At 35.9% G+C, this 16,839-nt stretch overlaps 1 protein-coding gene across 1 annotated transcript; it reads right to left on the reverse strand.

The window, feature by feature from the left end:
- Positions 1–360: 360 nt before the first annotated feature.
- On the reverse strand, positions 361–586 carry STRIT1 (small transmembrane regulator of ion transport 1; the record flags this gene model as incomplete). Its single annotated transcript, XM_084232095.1, has 2 exons — positions 361–452; positions 583–586. The coding sequence occupies 2 exons, from the start codon at positions 584–586 to the stop codon at positions 361–363; spliced, it is 96 nt and encodes a 31-aa protein (XP_084088221.1).
- Positions 587–16,839: the final 16,253 nt, after the last annotated feature.

Genomic DNA, 16,839 nt, shown 5'->3' on the forward strand with positions numbered 1-16,839 from the left:
TAGATGGGAACTTTTTTCTCTGTGTACTCCCAGGGTATAGAGAAATTCATTCATAATTTGTTACAGTTCTTATTTGTATCCAGAATTTTTTTTTAAGTTCCTGAAGAGGTTCTTATGCACACAAAATATCAGTTTACAGATAAAAGTTTATAAAGTTATCTCAAACATGGCAGTTTTTTACATGAGAAACATGTAATAATCTATTATTTTCATGCTTTCCTTCATTCTTCTAAATGATGTCAATCTGACGTCTTCTTGTCTGCATGACAAAACATGCCATTAGTAAAACAGAAAAGATTATTTCTAGAGTAACATATGTTCTTTATAAATAAATATATTCAATTATTGAAAACTACCTTTTTAAAAGAAGACAACATAGACCATTATGATGCAGCCCACAATCCAGCCAATCAAGAGAAGAACAGGGACCAGAAGGTGTGATAATGGGGACTCTGTTTAAAATTAAACAACAACAACAAAAAAAAAAAAACAGATTAGGAAGGTCATTTGGACATTCAGTATCAAGAGAATAAGAGGAATTTGGTAATATCAAGAGAAAAATTACAGTCTAGTCAGACCCACCCATGATTAGTACTTTTCTATGACAGGACATGGGCTTTTACTGAGTATTAGGAATAGTGTTCAAGATGAGTGTTCAAACCATAAGTCTTCCTTTCACAGTTATGTGACCTTGGGCAATTCTGAGCTTAGACTTCCCTATTTGTATACTATGGATAATGAGACTTATGATCTCTACCTCCTGGAGTTGTTGTGAGGACCACATGACACCAGGGATGTGCAAAGGCTTTGTAAACTCTAACCAATGTGTATATGTTTAGTGTATACAGAATATATTCATGCATTTGTTTAATAACAAAGAGCAGCTATTTACATAGAAACAATCAAAAATGACCCTGAGGTAATTCCTACTAGCTAAATAATAATCATAACATAGGAAAGGTGTTGTGAGTTGACTTTAATCATAGTATCATAGGAAAAGCAAAACATTATACCTTATATAATCATTCTTCACTAGCGAAAAAGAGGTTCTATTTTAAGTGATTCAGTATAACAATCAACACTGATCCAGTACATACATGAAACACATTAGTATGATTCCTTATGTATCTCCTATTTGTACCCTAACCTGTAAAAGGCAAATTATAAAATTATCTTTTTAAATATTCACTGGATGTCAATCTTACTCTCTCAAATACACACACACACACACACACACACACCACATAAAATGCTTCAAAAACAGCACAGAAAAACATTGTATAGAATTAGTGTTCCAATGTTAAGGAATTAGATATATTCCTATTGAAATATTGAAAAGCACAATTAGATCTTATACCATTAGCTAATACAAAATGCATACTCTTAGTGATTACATTTCTATTACCACTTCTATCACTTTGAAATGTGAGGCTTTTTTTAACACTATTAAAATTAAATCATCAGGAAATGAGACACTCCTAAAATTAGAAGACACTCATAGAAGTAAACTTTCTCAAGGTAAAATGAATTTTAATTGTTTAAATAAATGTTTCCAAAAATGTTGGTGTCTCTGTGAACTCTGACAGATTCAACAGACTTTCCTTGCTCCTCAATTTCACTGTGACCTTTAATAAAGAATTCGCCACTACATGAATAAACTCTCCCTTTATCTACCCTGTGCTATGGCATTAAGGATAAAATTAGCATTATGATATATCCTTTACTCTCATTTGAATGAAAGTCTTTTTATGAATTAATGTGCCACTATAGTGGAAATATAAAACTAAATTTTTAAATTGTTTTTATATGTGAATTAGTATTTTTCCTAATTTCAAAGAACTGGAAAAATAATCCTGATGTTTTGAGTATATACATATACTCCATACAAGCAGACTTTAATACAATTTAAAATTTACCTATAGTCAAATCCTGAAATGAAAACAATACAATTGACTATGCATCTTAACACTTAAAGTATACTCTCATTTCTTTAAACACTAATATTTTAAGTTTCACCACAATTGCTAGCATTGTTTTGAAATAGGAATATACAGAAACACAAGATACTTTGCATAGTCACTTACATTAATAGCACAAGTATGCCCAAAACCCCTTTTTTAAATATCAAAGGTAATTTCAAAATGCTTCTCTCTCTCTGTCAAATTCTGAGCATACCCAAATAGTTGTACCTAGAAGTGTTCACAAGGGCACTGTGCTCGGCAACACGACTGTCTGGGATCAAAACTTGGGGCCACCACTCTTTGGTGTGGGTTCAGAGACAAGTTGTTAGACTTTGCTATGCCTCAGTTGCCTTATTTGTAAAATGGAAATGGTGGTAACACTGTATATTTCATAAGATTATTGTCAAGATTAAAAGAAACAATTCAGTGAATTTTTTAAATACAACATCTTAGACCTAGTATATATTCAGCCCATTTTATAACATTAGTCAATCATTTTCTTAAATATAAAAAAGGGTTAAAAAACAGAAAAAAAGAAATTCAGATACAAAGCCTATTAGAGGTCATTAAGCCCAACATTTTCAGTCAGAGTCAGGAAACAGGCTCAGAGGGGTCCAGGAACTTCTCCAAACTTGCAAGGTCACTTACTGGCTGATCTGGCCCTTACTTTGGTCACAAATGTACAGCACCTCAATTCTAGTACAACACTGGAGAATGATTCTTAACTAATCTTTCAAAACAAGCATGAATAAGTTCTTTTGTTTGTTCCATCCTTTCAAAATTATTCTTGTCATGGTCCATGAATCGCACAGTCAGCTAACATAATGGCTGATGCTCCTGCAGCACAGATAAAACATTCTCAGAACAAATGAGAAACACCAAATACTGGGAAACAACATAACCACAGAGCCTGGGGCTTTTTCTGCCAAGAGAGTTCAGCCTTAAATTTTACCTTTTTCAGCCATTCTTTTGTTGTCCGGTGACTTGGTCAGGGCCACGCTTACCTCTCAGCTATTGTTATCCAGTGTCTCTCCGAACTTTAAATAGAGAGATATCTGAAGAGTGTGGTGGCTGCCCTTCTCCCAACTGCCAAGTGCCTGCAGGGTGGTGGAAGGCATTGGAAAGCAGAACTCAGCTGGCTCTGTTTCATGGTTTTATGTGTAGGAAACAAGGGACTAGGAGACCAAAACAATTAAGTAAACTGAGTTATTCAACTCAGAGATATGCAGATTTTAATTTACCCAGTGCTTTTAAATTACTGCAGAAAATTCTCCCTGAGGGATGTTCAGAAGGAAAATGGCTTTGCAATTGGACAGTTTCTATAAAAGAGGGAGAGTGGTAGATTGGAAAGAAAGGACTTTGGAATTGTTTTCAAATTCTGTTATTTTGGTAATGAAGGGTGAGTTGCTTAATCTAGGTATCAACTTCTTTGGTTTTAAATGAGAAAGGTCATATCTATGCATGGAAGAAATGTCATAAAGAATTATACAGTTCTTTATTACATTATAGGGTGAAGATATTAGTAAATGCTGCCTTTCCTTTGAACTATTCTAAAACCAGAAATTTTTAATATAAAGAACTAGAAACTAAAACATTATTATAGAGACTGTAATATTACTTAGAGTTTTTCAGAGAATAGCCATAAGCTTGTTGTTTTTATTAGCAATGTATAATAATAGAACATTTAATTTTCAAAGTCCAACTAGTATATGTACTATGACCTAGACCATGGTCTAGATTCTTGTTGGACCAACTTTAATTCTGGAATCCAAATGGAAAGGTTTTGCAAAATTACCTTGTGACAAACTTCCAAAATTACCTTGTGACAAACTTCCAAAATTACCTTGTGACAAACTTCCAATACAAAATTAAGGGTGTCCTCTATAAGACAAGGCTTGCCTGATCAAATTCATCACAGAGCTCTTAGGAGTTGCTTCCCTGCAAATGACCATGTTGCAACACTACTCAAAATCTACCAATGATTCTCTATCTCCAAGAGAATGTAAGTCTGAACTCCTTATTAAGACACCTTAGTTTTCTTTCTGTGTTCTCTCCTTTGCAATGATATTTTAGCTACACTGAATTCCTTGATGATGTTATATGAATTCAGGATTCTACCACCCACATAAGCAAGAAGAACATCCTACTTCAAAACATATACCTTAGATGAGTGATGAATAGATACAGATGAATATTGTTGCAGAAAAGCACAATAAAATTTTAGAAAACCAAATTTAATATATTAAAAGGATCATTCATCATGACCAAGTGGGACTGATTCCAGGGACATAGGGTGGTTAAACATTTTTGATCAATGCCATTCACCACATCAACAAATGGAAAGATAAAAATGATATGACCATATCAGTAGATGCTTAGAAGGCATATGACAATATTCATCATCCACTAGTAATAAAAACTCTCAAAAAATGGGGATTGAAAGCACATAACAAAATGTAATAAAGGCCAAATATGACAAAACCCACAGCTAACATCATACTCAATGGTGAAAAGCTGAAAACCTTTCCTCTATAATCAGGTATGTGACAAGGATATCCACATTCACCATGACTATTCAACATAGTATTGAAGTCTGAGCTAGATCTATTAGGTAAAAGAAATACATGAAAGTATTCCAAACTGGGAAGGCAAAGCTAAAACTATTGTTATCTGATGATGACATGATAATATACATAGAGACTCTTTAATTCTCCACTAAAAATTACTATTAGAAATAATAGATCAATGAAGTAGCAGACTACAAAATCAATATGCATTAATCAGTTCCATTCCTATATGCAAACAATTATCGAAAAGAAAAAGAAATCAAGGAAACAGTCTCATGCAAAATCACATCTTAAAGAATGAAATACATAGGAGTAAGCCTAACAAAAGAGGTGAAAGAGATATACCTTAAAAACTGGAAAATATTAAAATAAATAGAAGGCACAAAGAAATGAAAAGATATTCTTTGCTCATATCTTGAAAGAACATTGTTAAAATGGTCATCCTAACCAAAGCAATATATAGATTCCATGCATAATGCATTTCCTATCAACATTTCATGGCATTCTTCAAAGAAATACAGCAAACATTGCTGAAATTTTTGTGGAACCACAAAAAAGCCAATGAGTCAAAGTGATTACAAGAAAAAAGAACTGAGGCATTTAGTTCCCAGATTTCACCTTATACTACAAAGTAACAGTAATTGAAATAGTATGGTATTAAGAATAAAAATAGATACACAGATGAGTGGAATAGAATTGAGAACAGAGAAATAAACCCACACTTTTTTGGTCAGTTAATTTATGACAAAGAAGGCAAGGGTATACCATGAAAAAAGGAGAGTCTCTTCAATGAATGGTACTGGGAAAACTGAACAGCTACATATAAAGGAATGAACATATTCCAATGCCTCATACCATAAACAAAAATTAACTTGAAATGGATTAAGGACTTGCATGTAAGACCTGAAACAATAAAATATGTAGAAGAAAACATAGCCAAAATACTCCATGACATTGGCTTCAGGGATATCTTTGGGAACTGAAATCCAATGGCAAAGGAAATAAAAGCAAGATTAAATAAATGATTACATTAAGCTAAAAGGCTTCTGCACAGCAAAAGAAATGATCATTACAATAAAAAGACACCCTACCACATGAAAGAAAACATTTGCATATCAAATATCTGACAAAGGCATAATCAATACCTAAAAAGAACTCCTGCAACTCAATGAAAAGAAAACAAATTACTCCAAAAAACTGGCTAGAAGACCTAAGTAGACATTTCCTCAAAAAGAGAGTTGGTGAACAGAAACATAAAAAATGTTCAGATCACTTATCACCAGAAAAATGCACATCAAAATGAGACACCACCTCACTTCTGAGAATAACCCATATCAACAAGACCAGAAACAAGTGCTGGCGCAGATGTGGAGGAAAAGGAATCCTCTTACATCACTCACCCTTAGAAAACAGTATGGAGGTTTCTTAAAATATTAAAAAGAGATCTACCATGTAATCTAGCAATTTCATTCCTAAGAATTACCTTAATAATGAAAAAACACTAATTTGGTTTATTTTAAGTAATTTTTTTATTTTATCTTTTACATCATTGTGTATTCCCTGTAAATTCCCACCACCAGTTCACTGGTGAACCATCACCATAGTCCCTTGTGCTCTTCTTGCCCCTGTTTTGATCCCTTTTTCTTCCCTCACCCTTGCAGAATGCCTCTGATTTATGGTTGCCTATTAATTTTGCTGTCAAAAACACTAATCTGAAGGGATATGTGGACTCCTGTATTCACTGCAATACCATTTATAATAACCAAGCTATGGAAACAAGGCAAGTGACACCCAACAGTTGAGTAGGTTAAAAAGATTTCCTATATAACATAATGGAATACTACTCATGTAAAAAAAATTAAAAATGTGAAATTTTCCATGTACAGCATGGATAGAACTGGAGGAAATTATACTAAGGGAAATAAATCAAAAGGAGAAAGACAAATACTAATTTCACTTATATGTGGAATGTAAAAAGCAAAGGAACAGACAAAAGTAATCTAAAACAAACCCTGAAATCTGAAATCTGACTGTAAATTGATTTTCAACAGAAGTATCTGAGGGAAAATAATCTTTTCAGGAAATGATACTGCGTCAACTAATTGTTCATAGGCAAAAGAATCATGGTGGAACTCCTACTTCAAACCATATACAAAAAATTAACTTAAACTGCATCAAAAATCAAAATATAAGAACTAAAACCATAAAATCAGAAGAAAACAGGCATGTTATACCATGGTTTTGAAATAAGGCATTTAATATATAAGCAATTAATAACAGGTAAATTGGTCTTCATAAAAATTTGCAATTTTTTTAAATCAAAAAATATCAAGTAAAGAAAAGAATTCCATGGCAGAGCAGAAAATATTTGAAAATTATATATCTGATAATGGTTTAATATCAAGAATATATGAAAAATATACAACTCAGCGATAGAAAAACAAATAATTCAATTTTAAATTTGTCAAAGGATTTTAGTAGACATTTACCTAAAGACGATACACAAGTTGTAAATATAAAAATATGTTCAACATCATTAAGCATTAGGAAAATGCAAATAAAACCACAATGAGACACAACTTCACCCAATAGATGGTTATAATAAAAATACAATAATAATATTGACCAAGATGTGGAGAAATTAGAGCTATCCTATAGTGCTAGTAGAAATGTAAAGCAGTACAACCATCTTGAAAAATACTTTTTCAGGACCTCGATATTAAACATAGAACTAACTTATGACCAAGCAACTCCATTCCTAAGTGGGTATACACTAAGGAATTTCCAATTATGCTAAGTGAAAGAAGCCAAATTGTATCATCTGATAACATTTATATGAAATCTTCAGAAGAAGCAAATCTGCAGAGAGAGAAAGTAGATTAGTATTTGCTCAGGGCTGTGGGGAGACAGGAATGAGGAGTGACTGCTAAGGAGTTTGGAGTTTCTTTAAGGAGTGATGAAAATGGTCCAGAAGTAAATAGTAGTGAGGGTTACAAAACCTTGTGAAAATACTAAAACTACTGAATCGTACCCTTTAAAACAATGAATTTTATGGTATAATTTATGCCTTAATTTTTTTAAGCACAAATTAGTTCTTGAAAAATGAATGTTCTGGGCCTCCCTGGTGGTGCAAGGGGTTAAGACATACCTATAAAGCTAAGTGCAGCCACTACAGCAAGTGTTCAATCCCCAGCCAGGGAGAAAACCACATGGTGCAGCAGACCTCTTCTGACTCACCCCGCTGCTCCCCTCAGCAATGTGCTTTCGTCAATCTGCCTGTTCTGTTCCCCAATCTGTCTCTGGTGAATCCTCTCATCCTCCCACACCTCTGGCCCCAGCTCTTGTATGCATAAAAATAAAATAAATCTTTAAAATATATATATATATTAGTCTTAATTTAAAAAAAAAAAAAGAAAAACGAAAGTTCTGGAGAACAACCCCCAAACTTTCAAGGCAAACAAGGAAAGGAAAGTGGGGGGTAGGATGAGGAAAATTGCCAGGCAAAACAACAAAGTAGAAGAATATTTTAAAGAAATGTTTTCTGAACACCTGTGACCTGCTAAATGTCATTCTAGGCACTTGTGATACAACTTTGAGCAAAGATCCCTGCCCTCCTGAGTTACAGGCTGAAAGGTGATGATAAAGGCTATGAAAAAAGAAGAAAATGTAGGACTAATGCTAATAATGAGGTTCATTATTAAGGTTGGCTTTTCCTGCAAGACAAGAGCAGCAAAGATCAGTGTGACTCCAGCCAAGTAAGCAAGGGGAGGAATAGTAAGAGAAGATGCCAGAGCTGTGAGTAAGGAAGACTTTATCAGCTTTTTCTGAACCAAACAGAGTGCTAATGGAAGGTTTTAAGAGAGAAACAACAGGATTTGACTTACATTTTTAAAGTACAATTCTGGGTGCTATGTTGGGAGCAAGAACAGCAGCAGAGTAACTCGTTAGGAGGTGATTGTCATAATCCAGACCACAGATGACGGGGATTCAGACCAGGGTGGCGCTTAATAGCTCAGCAAGAATGGGGACCATCAGTGAGGCCCAAGAGTATTGGGAGCCTGCTGCCCTGAAGGGAGCTGGAGTTTTTGGAGAATACCTGTTTACTCTTCCCAGAATTGACTCCTGTTCTCTGAGGACATGCTGGCTTCTGTGCATGTTCCTTACTAGCCAGGTAAACTTGTTTTCATCAGTAATTTATTAATCTGTATAAGCAAAACCACAATTGAATGCTATTTTTTTGTTCCTTTGTTCATATCTTTAATAAAAGCTTGGGCTGGGAGAGTGAGGGGCAGAGCTGATGTCGATGGCTTTCCCCAGCCTCCCCTTACTGCAAATTCATTTAGACTCCAAGTCTTTGTTAATGGCAGAGAACTTCCTCGGCTGTTCTGTCTGTGGCACAAGAGTAGGGTGGGACAAATACAATAGGTCTGACTAACAAAATTTTGAAATGTTGGGTGGGACTTTCCCACGTTATCAATTTTTGTTGACAGAATTGCTGTGTGGAGAAATGTCTGTGTCCAAAGTCCAATCAAAGGCCTCAACATATTCCAGTAGAACGTATTGAGAAAAGTTTATCCAGTCTTAAAGGCCTCAAATGTGAACTGTATCTCAACTAAAAGGCAACACAGATCACAGACTACCTGATCCTCTTCCCTGGACACCTCACGAATCACCGAAAAGAAAGAGTGGCTGAAAGCAGAGGCAGCTCTGTGAGAGTGGAGAAGCAAGGAAGGACTTAGGAGCAACTTGGAATGCCAGCTCTGATAACAGATGTGTGAAATTAAGCAAGTCACATATCCACTGGGTCTATTTCTTCATTTGGAAAATGAGAGCTATATCATACAGGGCTGTTGAAAAATTAAGATAAATGGGTATAAAGTGCTCAGTAGCACAGTCAGTTCCCAATGCATGACAGTTACTATCATTAAGCCATGATAAATAGGGATAAAGAGAAACAAGAACATCAACAAAGAACCAGATGTCCCCAAGAACATGTACCCACAGTCATTCCAAGGGTTGTCTTACAGAGATCATGTCTATTGCTCCACAAGCCACAACATAAGGGGGGAAGGTTGAAGTGTCCATTTTTTTCAACTCCTCCCACTCATGCACTTCTGACTTGGCATCTGCCTGAATTTTTCCATTAAAATGACATATTTCTAAGATCTAAGATCATGTGACTTCTTTGTTGCTAACATCAGTGGAAATTTTCCGGTCCTGATCTTGCTGATGACCTCTTAGTGCGACTTAATTCCATAGCTGACAGCTATCTGCCTTGAAATTCTCTCTTTTCTTGGCCTTTCTGTCCTTGACTGCTGATTCTTAGTCTTAGAGGTTTATATTCATCTACCCAAACATTAAATATTGGTTCCTTGATAGATATATCAGAGCAGAATTTTCATGAAAAGGGAAGATGAATTGCAAAGAGTCTTCAAGTGACGTCACTAAGCCACATGCATTTACAGAGCTCTAAGAGTTCTTTCCAGGCCAGTTCTTGGATGTGCAACCTGTACAGGCATTGCTGACTCATAACAAGACTAAATATAAGGGCTGTGAAGTCAGTGATAGGGGTTCTAGTCTCTACCCCAACAGCTAATTGTTGCAGAGCCAGGGGGCAAGTTACTGTCAGAAAAATTCTCCAAATTTGGAAATAAGGCCAAAAGATAGGAGCAGAGCCTTTTAGAATGGTATGGGAACAAAGGTCACCCAAGGATAGTTGAGACCTGTTCTCTCCTCTCATTTTAACCATTGATTAAAACTCCCATAACTTAGGGAATTAGCTTGCTAACTTGCACATTTTTCTTCCATAGAGATGCAAATATTTCCATCCAATGGAACAGATAACCCTAACTATCAATGCCTGGCTGGACATTAACCAATTCTAAATCTATTAATAGTTCAGCCTAGCATGGCTTTGTTAAGTTGCTGATAAATATACCAGCTTCTTAAATGCTCTTCAAATTGATCACAACATCTTTATCTCTCCCTAATTAATGAGTTCAATTAAATATTTGCTAGATGCTTTTTTTCTATTTGCCTGAAGGCCATGATTTACCTTTTTGAAAGTTGTACTTTGACATCTCTTAACTCTTTTGACCTCAGTCTCTTTGTCTGTAAAATGGAGATAAGACCCACTTTACAGGGATGTTGTGAATTTTAAGAGGCAAGGTATGTAGGCCACTTAACATGGAATCCCTTGCTAAGTAAATGTGCCTAAGGCGATTTCTTTGAGGGGGATGGAGTGATCTAACACTTGGCTTAGTGGCTGGCAATAGCTTGATAGTGCTGAGGCTCCAACCCCTGCACCACAGAGTGAGGCCCAAGAATATGGTTTCTACAAGGTGTTAAAGCAGCTGAAATTAGGGAAGAGGTCCATTTCATCACTGGTCAGCTTCTGCTCCTTTCCTAACACACACATTTTAAAAACTTGCTTGCTGACTCTGTACTAATTATATACCTCACGTCTCATGGAAATAATGTCCAGTGGGAATGATGTGTAAAAGCTGGGTGACCTTTCTCTCTGAAAGTTTCTGTGTTTGTTTGTAACAGGGCTCAGGCAGGCACAGGGCTTAAGAAACCCCACAATATTGTCCATGAAGTAAGTGTAAACCAGAAGACAAAGGAGATTTTTCTCAGAAACTATGCATTAGTATTTCCATATTTTAACTGGCAATTTTTCTTTTTTTTCAATGTTATTTACAAACTCAAGTTTGGTTTTTGTTTTTTTTTTAAAGATTCATTTATTTATGCATACAAGTGTTGGGGTACAGGCCAGAGATGCGAAGGGGGAGGTGAGAGGATCCACCAGAGACAGATAGGGGAACAGAACAGATTGACTGAAATACACCGCTGAGGGGAGCAGTGGGCCAGTCAGGGGAGGTCTGCTGTGCCATGTGGGTTTCTCCCTGGCTGGCCGGGGATCGAACTCATGCTGCAGAGGCTGTGGATTGCTTTATAGTGTTGTGCTTAACCCCTTGCGCCATCAGGGAGGCCCCACTGGCAATTTTTCAAGATGTAAATGGGTGATATCAAAGAAAATTTTTTCTAACAATGTGTTTTCATTGGAAACCAGATGCAAGAGACTGCTGGTGTGGAATACCTTCCCAGACACAGCCTCATCTACTGGGGGAGCAGAGATGAGCGCCTTATGCCTTTGGTTCTGCCCAGGTGTGATTCAGAGCAAACACCCTGTGTGTATTTAGGGGGTACCAGAATCTTGGTTAATAAAGCTGATTCAACAATTACTTGGGACAAGTAAATATAAATTCATATATATATGAATTTTTTATATTAAATTTTTTTTTGTTGAAGTAATGTTAACAGGGTGGTCCCGAGGAAAAGGGGAGGTTCCAGGTTCCCTGCCCCACCCAAGGGAGGGTGGAGCTGAGCAGGAGAGAAGAAGCCGCAGAAGAGACTGAGGAAGGAAGGGAGCAGGATGGAGCCAGAGGAGGCCTGGAGGAGGCACATGGAGCCTAGAGACACATGAAGAAACTGCACTTGCCGTTTGGTCATGGACTGGTTGAAATGGATGTTGGTGAGAGACCTGTGGGGAGGTAACAATGGCAGCTTTTATCTTGATTTTGCTCTTTTCCTCCCAGACTTGTCTGACTGTTTCTGATCCTTTTCTATGGGTCCTTGCCAGAAGGTGCTTTAGACTTGCGGCAGGCTTTTGGGCCTTGCTCTGGACCAATCCCTTTTGGGTGGGCTTTTACCCACAAGGGGACGGGTAACTTTAGGTGCGTGATTGAGAAACTATATTCTTTGTCTTTTCTGCACTGCACACTAATTGCATTAAAGTTCCTTTCCATTAAAAGTCTATATGTTTTGGGGCCTGCCTGGTGGCACAAGGGGTTAAAACACAACCTATGAAGCTATCCGCAGCCACTGTAGCATGAGTTCGATCCCTGGGCAGGGAGGCGACCCACATGGCGAAGCAGACCTCTCCTGACTGGCCCACTGCTCCCCTCAGCAGTGTATTTCAGTCAATCTGCCTGTTCTGTTCCCCACTGTTTCTGGTGAATCCTCTCACCCCCTGCACCTCTGACCTGTTCCCCAGTTCTTTTATGCATAAATAAATCTTTTTAAAAAAAAAAAAGTCTGTATGTTTTGTCTTGATGCGGCAGATGGCAGAACCTATTTAGAGCAGGCAGGTTTGGGGGTTCTGGGGTACCCCCCTCCCTGCCCTGTAACAGTAACAATGGCTTACAACACTGTTTATGATTTAAGGATATAGATTCACACCTCTTCAGATCTATGTCACCACAACAATCCGACCAACAAAGCACCCATACTACTCTACCAGGCTATTTTGCTCATTCACTGTCTCCTCCCTCTCTGCTAGCCTCAATTCTACAGTCAGATTCCCAGGGTTTATTTTAGCTTAGTTTTGTCTGTTCCTTTGTTTTGTTTCTTTTTTTTCCACATGTGAGTAAAACCATCTGGTATTTCTCTTTCTCCTTCTGACTTATTTTGCTTAACACTATACCCTCTAGTTCCATTTATGTTGTATCAAATGACAAGAGTTTATCTTTTTTTTAATAGCTTAGTAGTATTACATTGTATTTATATACCACATATTCTTAATCTACTCATCTGTCATTGGGTACTTAGGTTGTTTCCATGTCTTGGTTATTACAAATGTTACTGCAATCAAATTGGAATGCATATGTCCCTTCAAATCAATATTTTTACATTCTTTGGGTAGATATGTGGGAGTGGAATTGCTGGATTATGTAGTAGATCGATTTTTAATATTTTTAGAAATCTCCATAATGTTTTCCACAGAGGCTGAATCAGTATATATTCCCCCCCAACAGTGTACTAAATTTCCTTTATCTTCACATCCTCATCAATACTTGTTGATTCTGAAAAGATGGTATTTTTAATATGCCATGTGCTGAAGAAATACATTCTGTTTTAAACAGATTCTGTAAGTTGCTTTCTTTAATTCTTTCCCCTCCCTGTGATTTCTTAAAGCTATAGAATTCTCATACATTTGACTTTATAGTATTTCCCTTTTGTCAACAGAATGTTATATACACCTTCTCTTACCCTACCCCCAAAATAAGAATTCCCAAATTTAAGCACCAGAGTCTAAGTACATTTTTAAGTTTGAGGAAGCCTGCCTAATTCTCTCCACATGTTGGCAAAATTTCTCCTGCTTGGAGCTGGACTGAGGACCCAGGAACCCTAATATTTTGAAATTCTGTATACAGAAGAGTAGAATAATGCCAATTGCCTCTGCCAATACCCATTGCATGCTATCTTTGAGAAATACAGGGTCGAGTAGCACAAAACCATAAAAGACAAATCTTTAAGTGATCACGCTTTATGAACTACTCAGAACTCCCAAATAAACTGCTCTAAATCCCAAAGCTTTCAGCTATAAAAGAGCAAAACCACAGAGTGTGAATAATCACCAGGCTTGAGAAAAACAGTTTCCTTAGCACAACATATGTCTAGTACAGTAACTGTGTTTTCTCCTAGACCTTTAAATGTGTCCAGTCCCTGAGGACCACTAGTCCCCCTACTCACCTATCAATTCCTTCATACCTCTTAGGCCTTTAAACGTGGTCTTAAGATTCCAGGTGTTTATCGACCATCCCTCCTACTCCAGACACTGAAAAAAGTCAAAGCTGCAAATATCCAAGGAAAATAAAAGAAAGGCATGGAAACAGCAGAGAATTTGAGGTTTTTTCCCTTATTTAAAAATCACGAAAACTTACAGAAATCTAGAATAATTTCTGAGACCCAGGCATCTCCAGAAATTATGTGACAATGACAGAAATCTAGTCACATACTAATGAGCGGTTTATTAGGGCTAAGTTGTACAAAAGCCTCTTAAGTACAATGAATGTCTCATTCTAATTTTGATGAAATTTGACAATTGACTAACCAGATTTTCAAGCACTGTTTCTAAAAGAAGATTGTATATATTATTTGGTGCTTATTTACCTTATGCTTTTCAAACTCTTATCATTTATAGGAACTAATGTAACCTACATCTCTTTTCTAATTCATTTTTTATTGAAATAACATTGATTTATAATACTATATAGATTTCAGGTATACAGACATATATCAAAATCTGTATATATCAAAATTATGTTTATTTGTTTTTTAAGGTTGCTTCCTTGTAAATTTTTTAATTGCTTGAATTTTAAAATAGAATGCATGCAACATTTGTAACAAAATCACTATTCTTAGAAAATTACTGTAAAATCAAACACTGGTTTTCTCTACAGTTCATTCTAACAAGGAAGAGAGACAAAACAACCACCCTAATCAACAGTGTAATTTTTATTTTAATCTGCATTTTTGATGTCTTTAAAAAGTTATTGCGAAGTACTGACTTTCATATGTTTCTTAGAAAAACAAAATAGGTGAAAATAGGGGGGTAAGGCTAACTTTAAAATGATCAGTCTTGTACCATATCCCAAATGTGATCATTCTGGAATGGCCCATGCCCAATCAAATGTTTATTCCTTAGGGAAAGGGGGAAATTAATAATATTAGCAGGTAATTAAACTATTAGGTAGCCACTTTTTAACTGCCCATATTGACAATGTTCTAAAATTAATTATTGGATTAATTATTGGATTTATTGGGTAGTATATTATTCAAAAATAACCCAGTACCACAAATCCCATGTTCTTTTTTTCTTCATTCTTTCTGATTGCCAGGGTTCCTCTTTCTAACAAATTACTTATGCTATAGAGTCAGGGTAGAGATAGAATGTGGTCCTGATGAAATTGCTGGATTCCATTGCAGAGGTGATAAAAATGCAGGATGCCTCATAAATATTTCTGACCCATTTGCTTATAGGGTGAAAGTATTTGCGGTTTCAAAAATCTCTGGCCATAAAAAAAGCATTCCAGTTTATTCTATGCTATCAAGTAACTTTTTGCTAATGTAGAGTTTTATGGGTAAGTTATTACTGGGAAATCTGCCTTTAAAACATTAGTAATGCAATAAATTCCATCCAGCCCATCTAGGTTATTTTGGGCAGAATTATGTCTAAATGAGCCAAGAGCATTTCACCAAAGACATTATATTCCATTCTGAGGCACACACGTGATCTTCCTGATTCTTGTGTTTTTGAGATTAGTAATGGTAGGAAAAGAGTGTCTTTTATTCAGAGAATTTTAATCGAAAGATGACATAAAACCTCACTGAACAAGAATTTATAGTTAATCATAAAACTGAATTGATTTTAATTAGCTATTGAATCACATTGCAGTTCATAAAAATACCAATAGGATAAAAATATTTTTCTATTTTGAATTTCTTGCATGTGAGGTTTATAATGTGCTCTTTTTAATTTCTATGGGCACTATAAAATCATAGTTCTACAACTATATCATGTATGTCTGAAAACATATTGATATTAAAAAAAGGAGTTCAGTTTTAGAGCCAAAAGTGGTGGGTTTCAATAACTCCAACACATATTAGCTATGTGGCCTTGGGTAAATCACATAGCAACCTTGGGCCTCACTTTCCTGTACTGTAAAAGGAGGGTAACAAAATATTTCCTTTGTAAGGACTAAACAAATATTTGCTATTATTATTATTATCTTTTCCGTATTCTCACACCCAGCATCCCACAGAATAAAGTCCATAGTAGACTTTATATGGCCTCATAGGTATGGATTAGTAGCCAGGGATGAAAGTGGCAAGGATTGGAATTAAAATTCAATTTATTAGAAAAATGACCTTTGCTGAGTAATTTTTGGTTTTCTCAATTCTACTGAGTGTTTTGTGCCTGCTTTTTTCCAGCCATTTAACCGGTTAACTTTCATAAACGTCAACTGTGAATGTTAGTATTACAAATGAAGATGTGGTTGTTTATGCTCCTGAACATTTAACCAAACTTAAGGTCATTCTTACCAAATATACTACCAGGTATGTATGTTAGAGTGCCCATGTCCTCAAAGTTTACATGTAATATCACTTGGGCCCAAGTGACCAGGGTGGAGGATTATGGGTGTCTTAGTGATGAGTGTAGCATGCTAATACATCTGAATAGATATGAACCTGTGCTGCTGAATCATATACAAAGTTGTAAAGCAATGTTACCTTCATACAAAATAATACAATAAAACATAACAATCCAGTTATGTAAGAGTTCAGCTACATTAGTATGTCTCTTAAAACTAATATCAACATTTTAATTTTTCATTCTAATGAAGATGCAAAGAGTTAGTGGATAAATCAAATAAAGACACTATTAAATGAGGCAATGATTTCACTGAACAGTTTCATAATTTTCTTAAGACTACTTGAATATATCAAAAGATGAAACGAGGCTTTAA

Source organism: Talpa europaea, assembly GCF_964194135.1.
Source record: "Talpa europaea genome assembly, chromosome: 4".
NCBI lineage: Eukaryota > Metazoa > Chordata > Mammalia > Eulipotyphla > Talpidae > Talpa > Talpa europaea.